The 15,443-nt window shown below is 40.5% G+C and overlaps 3 protein-coding genes across 3 annotated transcripts; 2 read left to right on the top strand and 1 right to left on the bottom strand.

Annotated features, from left to right (window-relative positions):
• Positions 1-4,652, top strand: mphosph6 (M-phase phosphoprotein 6). Its single transcript, XM_088079566.1, has 5 exons — positions 1-188; positions 1,488-1,600; positions 2,135-2,225; positions 3,366-3,472; positions 4,301-4,652. Exons 1-5 carry the CDS (start codon positions 138-140, stop codon positions 4,434-4,436), a joined length of 498 nt encoding a protein of 165 aa, XP_087935692.1. The 5' UTR covers positions 1-137; the 3' UTR covers positions 4,437-4,652.
• Positions 4,653-4,791: 139 nt separating this feature from the next.
• On the top strand, positions 4,792-14,732 carry LOC121938891 (uncharacterized). Its single transcript, XM_088079564.1, has 4 exons — positions 4,792-4,921; positions 10,837-11,723; positions 12,285-12,402; positions 13,317-14,732. Exons 2-4 carry the CDS (start codon positions 10,945-10,947, stop codon positions 13,761-13,763), a joined length of 1,344 nt encoding a protein of 447 aa, XP_087935690.1. The 5' UTR covers positions 4,792-4,921; positions 10,837-10,944; the 3' UTR covers positions 13,764-14,732.
• snx20 (sorting nexin 20) lies at positions 5,538-10,980 on the bottom strand. Its single transcript, XM_088079565.1, has 4 exons — positions 9,831-10,980; positions 9,656-9,717; positions 8,712-8,854; positions 5,538-8,446 (listed from the first exon to the last, which is right to left on the bottom strand). The coding sequence occupies exons 2-4, from the start codon at positions 9,702-9,704 to the stop codon at positions 7,775-7,777; spliced, it is 864 nt and encodes a 287-aa protein (XP_087935691.1). The 5' UTR covers positions 9,705-9,717; positions 9,831-10,980; the 3' UTR covers positions 5,538-7,774.
• Positions 14,733-15,443: the final 711 nt, after the last annotated feature.

The following is a 15,443-nucleotide window of genomic DNA, read 5'->3' as shown; positions in this document are numbered from 1 at the left end:
AATGAAGCTGCTCTACGTCCGACTTTTTCTGTCTGAGTTTAGATAGCAGCTGCGTGGAGCTGCTGCGCGTGCCTTAGCCTAAAAACTTACCCTTTAAACCGTCACGTCCTGCTGTAGTTTGGGTTATTAGCAGTTTGATGATGGCCAGCGACTCAGTGAAACTCTCCAAAAACCTGCTGCGCATGAAGGTGGGTGAAAAAGCCAACAAACAGCCGCGTGTTAGCTAGCGTTAGCTCTCAGAGGAGACCAGCGCTCCAAATCTCAGAGAGAAATCTGACAATAAAAGTTTTCCCGATCTTTAAAAAAAAACAAATCACGACAGACATCAACTTCATACATGTTTATGTCGAGTTTGATTCACGTATCAATTCGGCTTATACTTTAGCTACAAACATGGTTTTTAAATTTGCAAAATTAACAAATAACCAGATTGACACCGTCCTTCAGCTCGCATTTTGATGGATGGATGCAGCCGCAGAATCGACTCAGTTTCACACGAGATTCAGTAGATTAAAGGGAAACGTGTTGATCTTTTTTTGAAACGAGGATCGAAATCACTGTTGTGCTGCATTCAGTCACTCTTCAAACGTTTTTAAAACCTTTGAACTTAAAGTAATTTGGTTTGATTTCTTCACGGGAAAACGTGGAGAAACAAAATGGCAACAAATGTCTGGCAAATGCAGGAAATTATAGTTTTAGAGAATAATTTTTAAGAGACCTTGATGAAAAAAATCAGAACACCATATTCACAAGTACCATAAATACACATTTAAAATTATTCCACAGAATCTTTGATTTAAGCACTTTTTTCAGGTCATTTCCTTGTTACTTTGTTTTTTTACTTATTTTATTTGCTTATTTTTTAAGGGATTTGGCTTGTTATGGCGGCTCAGTGCAAAATTAAACAGAAAAAATAAAAAAAGAATATTAAAAAACATAGAAAAAATAGAAATGGAGAATATATACATAAAAATAGGACCTGAATTTAACAACTGTCAACTGACTATGCACATTATTGCACATGCTATATACAGTATTGCAAGATACTGCATGAACTACATACAATACTGCACAATATACAGCATCGATCAATCAGTAAACAGGAAACAGATATTAATTGGCAGCTATTTTGATAAATATTTTAGTCATTTTCCTTTTATTTCTTTTTTGTCCTTTTATGTTTTGTTTTTATTTGAGTTTTTTGGGTGTTTTGAAAATATTATTATGATTTTGAATTTGCCTGCATGGTGTACTTTTGCTTTAAATACTTTAAGTCAATTTTCTTTATAATACATAGTTTTTCTTAACATCATTTTCCATGCAGGACTTGTGACTGAGTATTTTCACAGTTTGTTGTCAGTACTTTTACTCTAGTAAAGGAACTGCATGCTTCTCCCACTGCAGGGTAACATGAGTACTTGAGTAAATGTACTCAGTTGCTGGTGTTACTCGGCACTGTAAATGAAAGCGTGATGTTGTTGCTGCAGTTCATGCAGAGAGGTCTGGATGCTGAGACGAAGAAGCAGCTGGAGGAGGACGAGAAGAGGATCATCAGTGACGAGCACTGGTACCTGGACCTGCCGGAGCTGAGAGCCAGAGAGTACGTGTCCCCCACACACACACACACACACACACACACACAGCATCACGAGTCACCACTGTCCAAACTCCATTCAGAAATCCAACAGTTGAATTTTGACAAGTTAACTGGAAAACCTACGCACCTAGTCAGAATTTATTTTTAAACTATTTGTGAAGCGAAGGGTCTGTGGGGGAATTCAGTATTAACTCTTTGAAACTACAATAAATAAATTTAAAAAATAAAGACTAAAAAATTAGCTGGAATTAGAAGGAAATTACCTGAAATTTTGTGATAAATAAATAAATAACAAAATAATTAAATAATAATAAAACAAATAAATAATTATAATAATATAAATAAATAAATATTTTTAAAAGGGGAAAAAAGCAAATGACCTGGAAAAAGTGAATAAAAAAGAAGAATTTTGCAACATTATTATTGTTGTTGTTGTTGTTGTTGTTGTTGATGTTGTTGTTGTTGATATGGAGGTGCTGTGGTGTCCCAGTGAGTGTTTGAGGTCTTTTCTCATCCGTCGTCGCTGTCGTCTCTCAGGAATCTGATCATCGAGGAGAAGAGTTTTGTTCCCTGTGAGGACCTGAAGTTCGGCCGCATCTCCTTCAAAGGTTTCAATCCAGAAGTCGAGGTCAGTTTTTTCATCCGTTAACCCTTTGAATCGTGGGGTGACGTCACTGCACTGTCACAAGTGTTTAAAGCGTTGAACTGTGAGCAGATTGCTGCTCACAGTTCAACGATTTGGAAAATTATTTTTTAGAACAACTCGAAAAATGTCAAGAGAAAACGAGAAAAACACTATTTCCAGATGTGCTCTCTTTTCTTCATTATTTATATTTCTGTAGTTTACTTGCCTGTTTGCACTTTTGTATCTGGTATATTGTAAATTTGTGTGTTTTTTAAGGTGTTGTTGATGGTGATTGTTTGTAGCTTTGCTGGTTTGAGTGAAGCCAAAGACAAATGTCCACTGAGGTGGAGGTGACTGAGGAAGAAATGACCCAAAAATTTGCAAGAAATGAATAAAAAGTACAAGACAAGTACCTAAAAATTAGTAATAAAACAAAACAAAATAAATACATTTTTTAAAAAAAATATTATTTAGTAAAAAAACAAGAAAATGGCCTGGAAAATTGCTTAAAAATATAATAATTTTGTAACTGTAATCTTGTAACTTGTGATCATTTAAAAAAATTACCTAGCTTTTTTCCTAGACAGTTTTCTCTAGCTTTTCTTTTCAAATTATTTTCTAAATCTACTAATTTCTTGCTATTTGTTGAGCGTCTCTGAACAAGTCGCTCATGCATTTTTTTCAGTGGTTTTGAGAGAAATCAAACCAGTTGGCTCAGGCTTCAAATGTTTAAATACTTGTGAACGGCGTCTGAAAGCAGCAGCAGAAGAAAAGTGACGTCGCTCCAGGTTTCAAAGGGTTAAAGAAGCTGCAGAGTAAAAGAGGGAAGTTTCAGATGAAACCTGAAGCTCTGAGCAGCTGACGGCTATGGCAAGCCGTAAGTGCCGAATATTGTCACTTTGCACACTAGGATGCTGCTATTTGCAGTGTTTTTTTGGACAGAACGCGTTTTGCAAAATGACAATATTTGGCACTCTGGGATTGCGATAGGCATGCAGCTGCAGACGCCGCGCAGCTGCAGACGCCGCGCAGCTGCAGACGCCGCGCAGCTGCAGACGCCGCGCAGCTGCAGACGCCGCGCAGCTGCAGACGCCGCGCAGCTGCCGACGCCGTGCAGCTGCTGACGGCGCAGCTTGTTTTCAGAAACTGATGGCGCTGATGAATCCAAAAGACGAAGAGGAGAAACAGGAAAAGGAAGAAGATCTGAGCCGTATGCAGACGGACGTCACCGATGAGGAAATGGCCCTGAGGTACAAACACACTTTGATATAATCAGCAGTGAATATTTGTTTTCTGCTTTTTAGAGATTTGATTTAATTTACGGTGTTCAACCAAAGAGTCTTATTTTGAAATCAGAGGCAGGATGAGCAGTTCTCTGAATGTTTCCTGTTTATGTTTATGAAAACGTGCACACGTGTTTCTGTTTATATCTGCTGCTGATTTACTGTCAAATGGTAAAAACTTTATTCATCATGTCGAGGAGAAAGAAAGGTTCCAGAGTCAGAGGGAACTAGATCGCTCCGTTTGGGGGCCACAAAATGACCGGGGCCCAGGGGCCAGTCAGAGCGGACCCATACGTGTTTCTGGGATTTTAGGACATTCAGAGTTTTTAGGAAATTTCAAGGATTTTAGGACGTCTGGGATTGTGGACATTCTAAGATTTTACGCTTATAAGATGTCAGGACATTTCTCTGATTTTAGGAGACTTCCTAGATTTTAAAACAGGACATTTTAAGGATTTTATGATGTATCTATGATTTTAAGACATTTATAGAATACTTAGGACATTTCTGTGATTTTAGGACATCAGTGTCTCAGCTGTGTCCTCTGTCGGGGGTGTGGGGGATCCTCCTCTGCCTCTATTTTTGATCAACTATTCACAGAGTCAATCACTTTATTTTTATTGTACATTAGAACATTAGAAAATGGGTTTTTTTTGGGAGGGGGCACCAGGGGCCCTATCAGGGGCCATAAGTTGAGTATCATTGAACTAGATGATAATTATTTGAAGCAGCTGAACTTTTGTGCAGAATACGTAACTTGCATTTTAATTTCTTTACTGTTTCGTGTTTTTTCAGGTACGAGAGTTTAGTGGAAAGCATGAAAAAGAAGTTTGCAAAGAAGCGAGAGCGAGCGGCGGCAGAAGAGGACGACGTCAACCAGAACGTCCCCGAGAGCAACACAAAGAGAGTCTTTCTGAAGCCGCAGGACTGAACCCAACATGTGATGGACTCTATTTTTATCTGAAAGACTCAAAAAAGAAGTTTTTTCCTTCAGAAACAGAGCGACGGCGAGCGGAGTGAGGAGCGTTTTAACGCTGAGTGGATGTTATATATCCTGTTTTTTAAAGAAACGATGTCTCTGAGAGGCTGTCCGTGTTTTTACGGTCTGCGCTGCAGGACGACCTGCATTAAATCATCGCTCCGTGTGTCCATGCCTCGTGTGTCGTATATATATCTGTGGTTCCTTTAAATAACTTTTACAGGAATAGACTCGTGTGTCTCTGGTTGGGAGGTAATGTTGAGATTTCTTGATGTTTTATTAACCGTCTCCTCTCAGACCTCCGTCATCCACGAGGAAAAACTGAAATGTACCAAAAGAAAAGTTCAGTACAGGGTTCATACCTGTGCGTCAGGTGTGAAGAGGAACCTGAGACTGATTACAGCTCCTGTCCCGCCCTCTTTCACCCACCTACACAGGTATGCTGTGCTACTGCCAACAGGTGTGTTTCAAACCCGTTACTCATCTGCATCTGCGCACTTTTTTCATCATCACATGCAGCAGTGGAGGAAGTATTCAGATCCTACTAATACCACCCTGTAAAAAGAAAAGTATGACAATAATTATACTCAGGGAAATTTAAGTGTTAAAAGTAAAAGTACCCAATGCTAAAAAAAATCCTCAAGAAAAAAAAGAACATCTCATCATCTCAATCTCACATTTGTTAAAAAAAATAATGGAAAACCACCCACAAACTCGAAATTATTGATAAAAAGAAAACATTAAAAAAAAACAACTTTAAAATTACTTATACAGTATATCTATATCAACAAATACATACAAAAACTATAACTCAAATAATAAAAATTGAAAAAAAAAACCCCTAAAACTCTAAATTATTAAAAAGAAAGGAGAAAAAACCCTCCAAATGATTTATATAAAAAATTGGAAATACCTCCCCAAACACAGACACACCTCCAAAACCCCCTTCAAAATTAAAATAAATACAAGAAAATAAATGTATATCAAAATAGTTGCAATTTAATTTGCTGTTAATTGACTGATTGGATAATCAAATACTAGTTACAGCTGTACTTATATAAACTTTGTTTATTCAATTCAAAATCAGGGTCAGATCTGGGCAACAAGCTGATACACATCACACACACTAATACGGATCAGAAAAAACAGTCTCTGGCTTTGGACGTTGGTTTCTTTTGTTTCCGTCTTTACTTTCTGCTGCAAGAACGTTTTTCAGATGGAGTCAGTTTTAGTTACATAACCCAAAATCACAGATCTATCTGAGGAAGCACCACAGTCTGTTCAGCTCATAACGCCCTCTGTCCTAAAAATACTGCATAAAATGCAGAAAATTAAGGGAAATAAAACATTTTAAAGAGGCGCAGCAGCACGACAGTGCAAAGTGGTAAGTGGTGAGCAAGGTTGCGTCTCTGATATGTATAGTAAGGGCTGGCTCTGACTTGCGTTGGACCAGCCCTAATGAGGCCACATCTGCTGGGGGACGTCCTTTGATGCACTGAGCTCCTCTCTGTCTTCACATTTCAGAGAAGACTAAAAACTGTCCTCTTTAATAAAGCTTATAGTTGGGGCTGGCTCAGCCCCTAGTGAGGCTGATATAAAGATGGTTTCCCTGGGAACTTCATACGATATACTGCGGTTAGGCTGGCTCTGACTTGCCTTGGACCAGCCCCTAGTTGAGCTGATGTAGCTGGGGGACTTGCAATGAAACACAGAACTCCTCTCTCCTTCTCTCTTTCTTCATTTGAAGAGTAGACTGAAGACTTATCTTTGTGTTAAAGCTTACAGTTAGGGACGGCTCAGGCTGGCCTTGAACCAGCCCAAGTTAGGCTGATGTATGCCTGGTTGCCTGGAGTCTTCTTAAGGCACACTGAGTACCTCTCTCTCTCTCTCTTTATTTGAGGAGTATACTAAAGACTTTCCTCTCTGATGAAGCTTTAGGTGAGGGCTGGCTTAGGCTTACCTTGCACCAGCCCCTAGTTATGCTGATGTAGGCCTGGTTTTCCTTGAGACTTCCTTAGACACATTGAGCTCTTCTGTACTTCTTTCTCTCTCTCTTCATTTGAAGAGTAAACTCCAGTCTTTTGTCTCTGATAAACCTTTTAGTTAGGGCTCATCTTAAACCAGCCCTTGGTGAGGCTGATCCAGGTCTTTCTATGATGCACTGAACTCCTCTTTCTTGTCAGATTTGAGAGTAGACTTTCGACTCTGCTGTCTGATAAAACTTATAAATAGGGCCGACTCAGGCTTGCCTTGGACCAGCCCCTAGTGAGGACGAAATCGGCCTCTTGTCCAATCTAATTACTTGACTGGAACCATATGGTTATATAATAAGACATTTCTATGGGTATTTTGTTCCATTTCAGTTTAACAAATAATCAGTGATAAATGCAGCACAGACAGAGTGAAGCAGGTTGGGTAACTTTTAAGGATTTCCAGTCGTTATGTTGAAACACAGAAACGGGATGACGACACATCAGTTCCTCTGCAGAGATGATGGTGCAGATTCACCTTATTCACCACAGACAGCGGACAGATTACACACATTGAAATAAATTAGAGTATGATGGACAGAGCATGTGTCTCTGTCCTCACTCACAGCAGCTGTGGTTTCATATCTCGAACATTTTCTGCCAAATTTTCTGATTTTCTGCCGAAATCAGTCAGACAGAAACATTCACAGGCCAAAGGTGTTCGAGTTATTGATCACTTTACTGATTCAGCTCTAGAGTTTATCGGTTTGTTGTCCACTGATCACCTGGATTGTCCTCAAGGGAATTCAGGAACCACCAACTCAGGCCGCTTTTACAAAATGACAGGAGGCCAGGGGCCAGTCACAGGAGCCCCATACACGTTTCTAGGATTATGTGACATTTCTGGGATTATAGGGTGTTTCTTGGATTTTAGGAAATTTCTAGGACTTCACGACATTTCTCGGATTTGGGGATATTTCTAAGATTTCAGGATGTTTCTAGGATTTTAGGACATTTCTCAAATTTATGACATGTCTCTAATTTTATGATTTTTACAGGATTTTGGGACATTTCCAGGATCTTAGGACATTAGTGTCTTATCTAGGACCTCTGTCGGGGGTGTGGGGGATCCTCCTCTGGCTCTTTTTTGATCAACAAGCTCTATTTTGATGCTGTTTTATGTCTCTGACACCTTATGGAGACTAAAAGGGGAAAAAATCCATTTATTTTTAGTGTCAATTAGAAAGTGACTGGGGGCCACCAGGAGCCCTGTCGGGCCAGAATTGAAAGTTGAGTGTGACTGCTGACTCCTTGAGAGTCTTAGGGGAACTGCTGGACCACTAACTCCTTCAGAGAGCGGGGGGACACCCTGCCCCTCTCAGCGTCCCTCAGGACAGTCAGCTCGTCCTGTAATTGAGCCACGGGTCGTCCCAGCTGGTAGCCCAGATCCACCAGCAGCTCCAGCAGCGCCGCTCTGTAGGCTTTTAGTCCGTAGCGTCTGACCGGAGGCAGGGCTCTCTGAGCGGTGGCGAAGGCCTGCTCTGGTTCCTCCAGGTCCCGGTAACAGACGGCGAGTGCGGAGAGAGTGGGTACGATCAGGGAGGGGCTCTGCCACGGCAGCAGCTTCTCCTCCACCTCCAACACCTTCTGCAGCTGCTCCGCGGCGGGCCGAAACTGTCCGGCCCGCAGCAGGCCGTGCGCTCGCCTCTGCTCCTGCTCGGTGAAGAATGTGGGGAAGTGAGGAGAGTGGCGGATGCAGCGAACGGCGTAGAGTTTAGCCAGGTAGTCCTGGAGGGCGAGGCGTCGCTCTGCGATGATTTCAGGGCTGAAGTTCCCGCTGAGGAGTTTTCGGGGCAGGGCCACCTCCTCCAGCTCCTCGCTGAACTCCTCCTGCAGTTTGTGGTGGAAGCGGGAGAAGTCGCTGTAACGGCGCTCCACAGACACGCGGTGGGAGTCAAAGCTGCCGGAGCGCATCACCACGATCTCATACACCTGGAAACACACAGGAGACAAAACGTCAGGCCGAATGAAAGTTTCTGTTTAATGCACATATAGGCATGATGGCTACCACGCTGGTAGCCATCATGCCTATATGTGCACCACTTACCACTTTGCACTTTTGTGCTGCTGCGCCTCTTTAAAATGTTTTATTTCCCTTAATTTTCTGCATTTTATACAGTATTTTTAGGACAAAGGGTGTTATGAGCTGAACAGACTGTGGTGCTTCCTCAGATAGATCTGTGATTTCGGCTCTCACCACATATTTGGACAGAACGTGTTCAATAACCCGAGTGGACGGGATCTCAAACAGCAGCCTGACGGGTCGCTCTCTCTTCTTCACCTCCCTCCACTTCTGCTGCAGCTCCCTGGTGGTCAAACTGGAACAACTGGGAGGTTCAACTGTACACACACACACACACACACACACACACACACACACACACACACACACACACACACACACACACACACACACACACACACACACACACACACACACACACACACACACACACACACACAAACCTTTATGAAACCTGAACAAATAGACCTGATTTCTTTCAAAAACATGAGAAGATAGCAATGAGCAACAAAAGAAGAAATAACCCAAAAATAAATTAAAAAAGTTAAGAAACAAGGTCAAATTAAGAAAATTAACATACAAACAAAGCAAGTAATAAAAAAGGAAATTACTAAAGGAAAGTGCTTAAAAATATAATATTTTGTAACATAATTTTATTATGTAATTATAATGTTCAGACCAATTAAATTCTCCTATCTGTATGCTATATATATATATATATGTATGTATATATATATATATATATATATGAGTATCTGAGTAACACTTTCAAGTGTTTACAAAGTGCTTTGACAAACAGAAGCAAGAAGAGTTTCTTGAGGCAACATAATAAGAGCCAAACAATAACGCCGAACTAAAGCCAGCCAAAATTTAAAGACAAATAAAACGAGAGAAACTATTACAATACAAATATATCAGTAACAACCCACACCAATAAGATTTATGGTACAATTCAAAGAATATTGGCAGTAAACACAGAAATAATTGTACTAATAAAAATTAAACACAACTAAGACAGAATAAAAGAATTGATTAAAAGACTAATTATGTAAAATTATGTTTTGTTATTATGTAAAAAAAAAAAAAAAACTCCATGAAAAATGAGGGCGAGTGAGAACCTTGAGACAGCGTCCTCTGGTCTTCGGTGTCGCTCTCTGGTTCTGCCATCACACCCAAACAGCTGATCACAAAACATCAAGAGACAGTCACAAACCTCCTTTAACAGCCAGCAGGTCTGATATTCACGTTTTTGTGAGGTTATTTTATTACACAGACAGAGAAATAAACTCTCACCTTCACTCCTTCAGCTCAGTGTCGGGTTGAGAAAAATAAAAAGAAACATGTAAACATGTGAAGTGTGTGTTAGTGAGCTGAGAGGCAGCAGAGAGGAGGAAGTTACTGTGGACAAATTCATACCAGCAGTAAAAAGCAGAAAGGGCGAGGAGGAAGTGAAACCAGAGAGACGTGTGGTGGCAGACTGTCAGTGTCACAGAAAGCACATTCAGAGTCAGAAACACAGTTTGTTTCATGGCCTCAGAGGAAGCAGCAGATAATCTCCTCAGAGTTCACGTCATCTCACCTTTACCGACAGTGGAGGTGCATCATTACACCTGAAAATCTACTGATAATTTGGAAAAGTTTTTACAGTCTCTGGCTCTGATAAAATTGTGTAATTATAGCAGTTTTTAGTTTGGTAGCCCCTTGGGTTTGGAAGACGTGTTTTCTTTAAAAATCACCAAAAATTTGTGAAAGAAAAAAGGATAATTAAAAAATTCAAAAACTAGTCAAAATGTGATTGAAATCACCAAAAGTTTTAAAGAAAAAAAAAACTAGCTATGTTTAAAAAGATATTGCCATAAATTAAATTTTTTTTTTTTTAAAAATCACCAAAAGTTTTAAAGAAATAAAACCACCAAAAAATGTTTAAAGGAACATTTGAAAAACAAAAATCAACAATTTTACAAAAAAAAGCCAACGTTATTTTTTAAGGAAAACACGCCTTCCAAACCTACAGGCCTGTTTTCTTTAAAATAAAAAAATTTAAAAAAAACAAAAACACATCAGCAAAAATTTTATCTTTAAAATAACTATAAAACCATAGAAGAAGAAAGAAGAAATACGTACTCCTCCCCATTATTTGACCTGCCTTCCCCTTTTGGCACCTCCCCCTTCCCATAAATAATGAGCAGTCCCTAACAATGATTTTTAAAAAGCCTCAAACCTCTATTTTGTTTATTTATTTTTGTTTTGTTTTATTTCATTTTATTTTATTTTGTATTTTGTTATTTCCACACGTCAGTTGGCGGTGCGCTTCGCTGTCCTCAGCAGCAGGTGGCGGTGTTGCTTCCCGCAGCTGAAGTAAAAACCCGAGGACAAGAAGAAGCGGTTTGTTTACCGCCAGTTCAACATGGCGTCTCCTCCGGAGGATGCTCCGTCGCTCCCGGCGCTCTTACTGACCTCCGTCCTGAGCCTGAACGTCCCTCCGGCGGTCGGCGCCCAGATGCTGGAGCTGTACCGGGTCCAGACGGCCCTGCTGCGGCGGAGGAGGCTGCGGGAGGCGGCGGAGCGGGAGCGGCGGCGGCGGCAGTACCTGCGGAGGAGGCGGGCCTTCGTGCTGTCCTCGATGGCCGGCATCCTGAGCGTCATCACCTCCACCAGCCGGGACATCTGGGTCCGCAACCGGAGCCCCGGGCACACCTTCTGGACCTCCGCGGACTCCTTCGACGACGCGGAGTGGAAGGCGCAGTTCCGCGTGTCCCGGGACACCTTCTCCTACCTGCTGGAGCGGGTCGAACCGGCCATCCGCCGCCGCCGGACTAACTACCGGGTCCCCATCGAGCCGCGCCGCCGGCTGGCCATCGCCCTGTGGTGGTTCGCCCGCTCCGGGGAGTACCGCTCCATCGCCGGCCTCTTCGGGGTGGGGGTCGCCACCGTGTGCGTGATCGTGCGGCAGGTGATCTCGGCCATCCTGGACCGGCTGTACCGGCGCTACGTGTCGCTGCCGAGCGGCCCGCGGCTGGAGGACACCATCCGGGGCTTCAAGGACCGCTGCTACCCGCAGTGCGCCGGGGCCATCGGCGGGACACACATCCCCATCGCCCCGCCGAGGGACAACCCGGACGACTACCTGAACCGGAGGGGCTGGCACTCCGTGATCCTGCAGGCTGTGGTGGACCACAACGTCTGGTAAGGGACTGTTCTGTATTTATCAGAGGAGGGGTGGCACTCTGTGATCCTGCAGGCTGTGGTGGACCACAACGTCTGGTAAGGGACTGTTCTGTATTTATCAGAGGAGGGGGTCTTACTATGTGATCCTGCAGGCTGTTCTGGACAAAAACGTCCCATAATTAAAAAAAAAAAGAAAAAAGAAATCACCAAACTGTTTTCTTAAAAAAAAAAGAAAAAAAATTAAAGTAAAAGAAAGTACCAAATTAAGTTTTTTAAAACTTGCTAAAATTTTTAAAAGAAACAAAATCACCAAAATGTTTTCATAAATTTGGAAACATCTTTAAAGGAAAGAAAATTGCCAAAATAATGTCTAAAAACAAAGAACGTAAAATACTTTTTAAGATACAAAGAATCGCCAGCATGGTTTCTTAAAAAGCATATTTCCCTCTGCAGCAGTACTGTGAATGAATGAGGTTACTTGTCAGGGAGTATTTTGGAATGAAGTACTTTTACTTCAGCAGCAGGTTGTTGATCTGATGTGACTGACGTGGCGTTGGCGTGCTCTTTCGTCCCTCACAGTTTCACTGACGTGTACGCCGGCTGGCCCGGAAGCACCAGCAGCTCCACGGTGCTCGCCAGCTCAGACCTGTACCTGAAGGCAGAGGACCGCCCCGACGGTTACCTGTTCCCCCGACAGGTGAGTGCACACACATCTGCCTTTTTTTCTTTTCTTTCATGATTTTTCATGATTTTTCATGATTTTTAAAGAAAACTTAAATAAATTTGGTGATTCAGTCTTTATTATTGTTATTATTATTGTTTTTATTAATTAATTCATTTATTTATTTATGTTAGTAAAACAGGTTTGGACTGCATGTACTTTCTAGAGAAAAGTTTTTCTTTTAATTGGTGATTTTGTGTTTAAGTGTTGTGTTTTGCAAGGCTTTTTTCTTACATTTTTTTCCCAATTTTTATAGACAACTATAATTTGAGGAGAATTTTTTTTCTTATTTTTTTAAAGGCATGTTTTCTTTAAAAATAACCAAAATTACAGTATTTGTCACAGCCCAAAACTGTAAAAACATGAACATCATGAACACATGGAAGGTACAGGTAGCCTTAGGTACAAATCTTCCTCTGTGCCACGTGCATTCAATGCAATCAACGTGCATGATCCTTGAACTGCACTGTCCCGGTGGCACGACCTATTTAAATCCTTTTTTTAAATTATTTTAATTGACATCAGGTCTTCACCCACTTCCTCACTTCTTTTATACTCTTTGATTCCTCTATTTTTATTTCGTTGGGGTTGCTCTTATCAAGTTGGGTTGTGCTGTACATTGCCATGTTGTTTTTGTGTCAGTGTTTATTTATGGTGTGTAGTTGTTGTTGGTTGTGCTGTCACTGCAGACCAAATTTCCCCTGAAAGGGACAATAAAGCTCCGTGAACTGAACTCTGAACTGAACTCTGGAGATGCTGAAATCATGTTTGAATTGAAAAAACAAAACAAAACACTTGGGGGGTTCTTGAAAAGTCCTGGGAAGTTTTTGAAATGTAGTCCACGAGCAGGTGTGTGGGCCCTGTTATTACAGCTGCGGCGTGTCTTTCAGAGGTCGGTCATGTCTGACGCGGTGGAGATCCCCGTCCACCTGATCGGGGACGCGTCGTTCCCTCTGAAGCCGTGGCTCATGAAGGGTTACAGCCAGGAGCACCAGCTGACCCCGGAGCAGCGCCGCTTCAACTACACGCTGTCCTCCGCCCGCTCCGTGGTGGATACGGCGTTCACGCGGCTGAAGGGCCGCTGGAGGTGCCTGCTGAAGAAGAGCGACATCGACGTGTCCATGATGCCCAGGGTGGTGGCCGCGTGCTGCGTCCTGCACAACGTCTGCGAAAACCGCGGGGACAGCTTCCTGCCCGAGTGGAACTTTGAGGTCGCTCCGTCAGCCAATCAGCTGCTGCAGCCGGACACCGAGCCGCACGAGGGGGACACGTACTGCGCCGCCGAGGTCATCAGAGACGCCGTGACCTACAACCTGCTGACCGTCCTGCAGTACTGACGCCGCGGACTCATTTTAACCCTTCAGTCTCCGTGTGCTGCGTTCAGACGCTTTTCACAAGCTGTCTGTGGGGCAAAAAGCAACATGACATGAAATGTCCCACAAAGTGTGAGAACTTAGTAAAAGTTGACAAGAAATAACCTGTAAATTATTTTTTAAAAAGCGGGGAGGATTATTAGAATTTATCCATAAAAGTCCCAAACTATATTTATAATTATAATGCCTTTATATTTAAAATTATGAAACAGAAAAAAATATATTTAAAAAAATCGTCAGCACTTTTTCAGGTCATTTTCTTGTTGGTTTTGTTTTTACTTTTCTTTTCTTGAATTCTTCTTATTATTTTATCCCTTTTTGTGTGTGTGTGTGTGTGTGTTCTTTTTTTTAGGATATTCACGAGCTATTTTAACTTTTGATAACCGAGCAAATTTGTTTGATTTGGCAATGACCAACTGGGCAAGAAATGACTAGACATTATCAAAAAGATGAAAAATAAAAAATAATATTTAATATAAATACATTTTTTATCAACACTTTTCCAGGTAATTTTCCTGTTTGTTTGTTTTTTTTTATTTGTTTGACTTTTCTTATTTTTCAGGTAATTTTCACAATTTTGTGAACTGAGCCTATTGGTTTGAATATTTTTGAAAACATGGGGGAGAAAAGCAATGACCAACTTAGCAAATGAATATATATATATACATATATATATATATATATATATATATCCCCTTGGCGGTGAATGGTGAGAACTGTGAAATGAAGAACAAACTGCATAGAGCTTTTGTCAACATTACTAACCGGCAAATGCACATTTTGGGTCATTTTAGAATCAGAAAGCCAGGGAGGGATTTTATTTACAATGTATCTTACTTTTACAAGACAATGCACATCTTTTAAATGTAATATTTATATTTATTATATGTTTTGTTATAATTCAAATAAATCTTTCTCAAAGTGTCCTTGCTTGTTAGTTAATATTTCTTGTTGTAGGTGATTTTTCAAAACATCTTTAAAGTTGTTAAAGTTGTTGTTTTACTTTTTATGGCTTTTTTCTCTGGCTATTTTTTTTCTATTGTAGTTAACTTTTTGGCAACTTTTATTTATTTATTTATTTATTACCATTTTTTTTTAAAGAAAACATGTTTTCTTTAAATATATACATATATATTTTATATATATATATATATATATATATATATATATATATATATATATATATATATATATATATATATATACATACATATATATATATATATATATATATATATATATATATATCAATACATATTTATCATTGCTAGGATATGTTAAAACTGAAATTGCTGGATTTTAAAATTTCCTATTTTTTTAAAGAAAGTCAATAACTTTTAAAGTAAAAATAAAAACTGCCAAGATTTTCATTAAAAATTACCAAAAAAACGTGTCAAGAAAACAAAAATAAAATGCCAGAACAGTTTCTTTAAAAAATCCCCTGAATAATTAAAGGAAAACATTTTAAAAAAAAAACATTTTCTTCTTCGACGGAAATTGGTAGTAATTTAATGAGGCGAAGACTGACTTTAAAATTAAAAATGTTTGTAAAGCCGTTTTGAAAACATTTAAGTGGTCGGAGGTTTCAAATAAACACACTTTAAAGTCATTTTTGCTGTTTTTCAGACGGGCTTCCTGACCGAC

The sequence above is a fragment of the Plectropomus leopardus genome, chromosome 7, assembly GCF_026936395.1.
Source record: "Plectropomus leopardus strain MGB_pleo_1.0 chromosome 7, ASM2693639v1, whole genome shotgun sequence".
In the NCBI taxonomy this organism is placed as follows: Eukaryota; Metazoa; Chordata; class Actinopteri; order Perciformes; family Serranidae; genus Plectropomus; species Plectropomus leopardus.
The sequence above is the reverse complement of the archived record's forward strand: the minus strand, read 5'-3'. Positions and strand labels throughout refer to the sequence as shown.

Bases quoted from the DNA above. Each gene is read 5' to 3' on its own strand.
- mphosph6 (XM_088079566.1), top strand. From the start codon at position 138: ATGATGGCCAGCGACTCAGTGAAACTCTCCAAAAACCTGCTGCGCATG. The intron at 189-1,487 runs GTGGGTGAAAAA...TTGTTGCTGCAG, and splicing joins AAAACCTGCTGCGCATGAAG to TTCATGCAGAGAGGTCTGGA. The intron at 2,226-3,365 runs GTCAGTTTTTTC...GCTTGTTTTCAG, and splicing joins GTTTCAATCCAGAAGTCGAG to AAACTGATGGCGCTGATGAA.
- snx20 (XM_088079565.1), bottom strand. From the start codon at position 9,704: ATGGCAGAACCAGAGAGCGACACCGAAGACCAGAGGACGCTGTCTCAA. The intron at 8,855-9,655 runs GTTCTCACTCGC...GTGTGTGTACAG, and splicing joins CCAGAGGACGCTGTCTCAAG to TTGAACCTCCCAGTTGTTCC. The intron at 8,447-8,711 runs GTGAGAGCCGAA...GTGTGTTTCCAG, and splicing joins ACGTTCTGTCCAAATATGTG to GTGTATGAGATCGTGGTGAT.
- LOC121938891 (XM_088079564.1), top strand. From the start codon at position 10,945: ATGGCGTCTCCTCCGGAGGATGCTCCGTCGCTCCCGGCGCTCTTACTG. The intron at 11,724-12,284 runs GTAAGGGACTGT...CGTCCCTCACAG, and splicing joins GTGGTGGACCACAACGTCTG to TTTCACTGACGTGTACGCCG. The intron at 12,403-13,316 runs GTGAGTGCACAC...CGTGTCTTTCAG, and splicing joins GTTACCTGTTCCCCCGACAG to AGGTCGGTCATGTCTGACGC.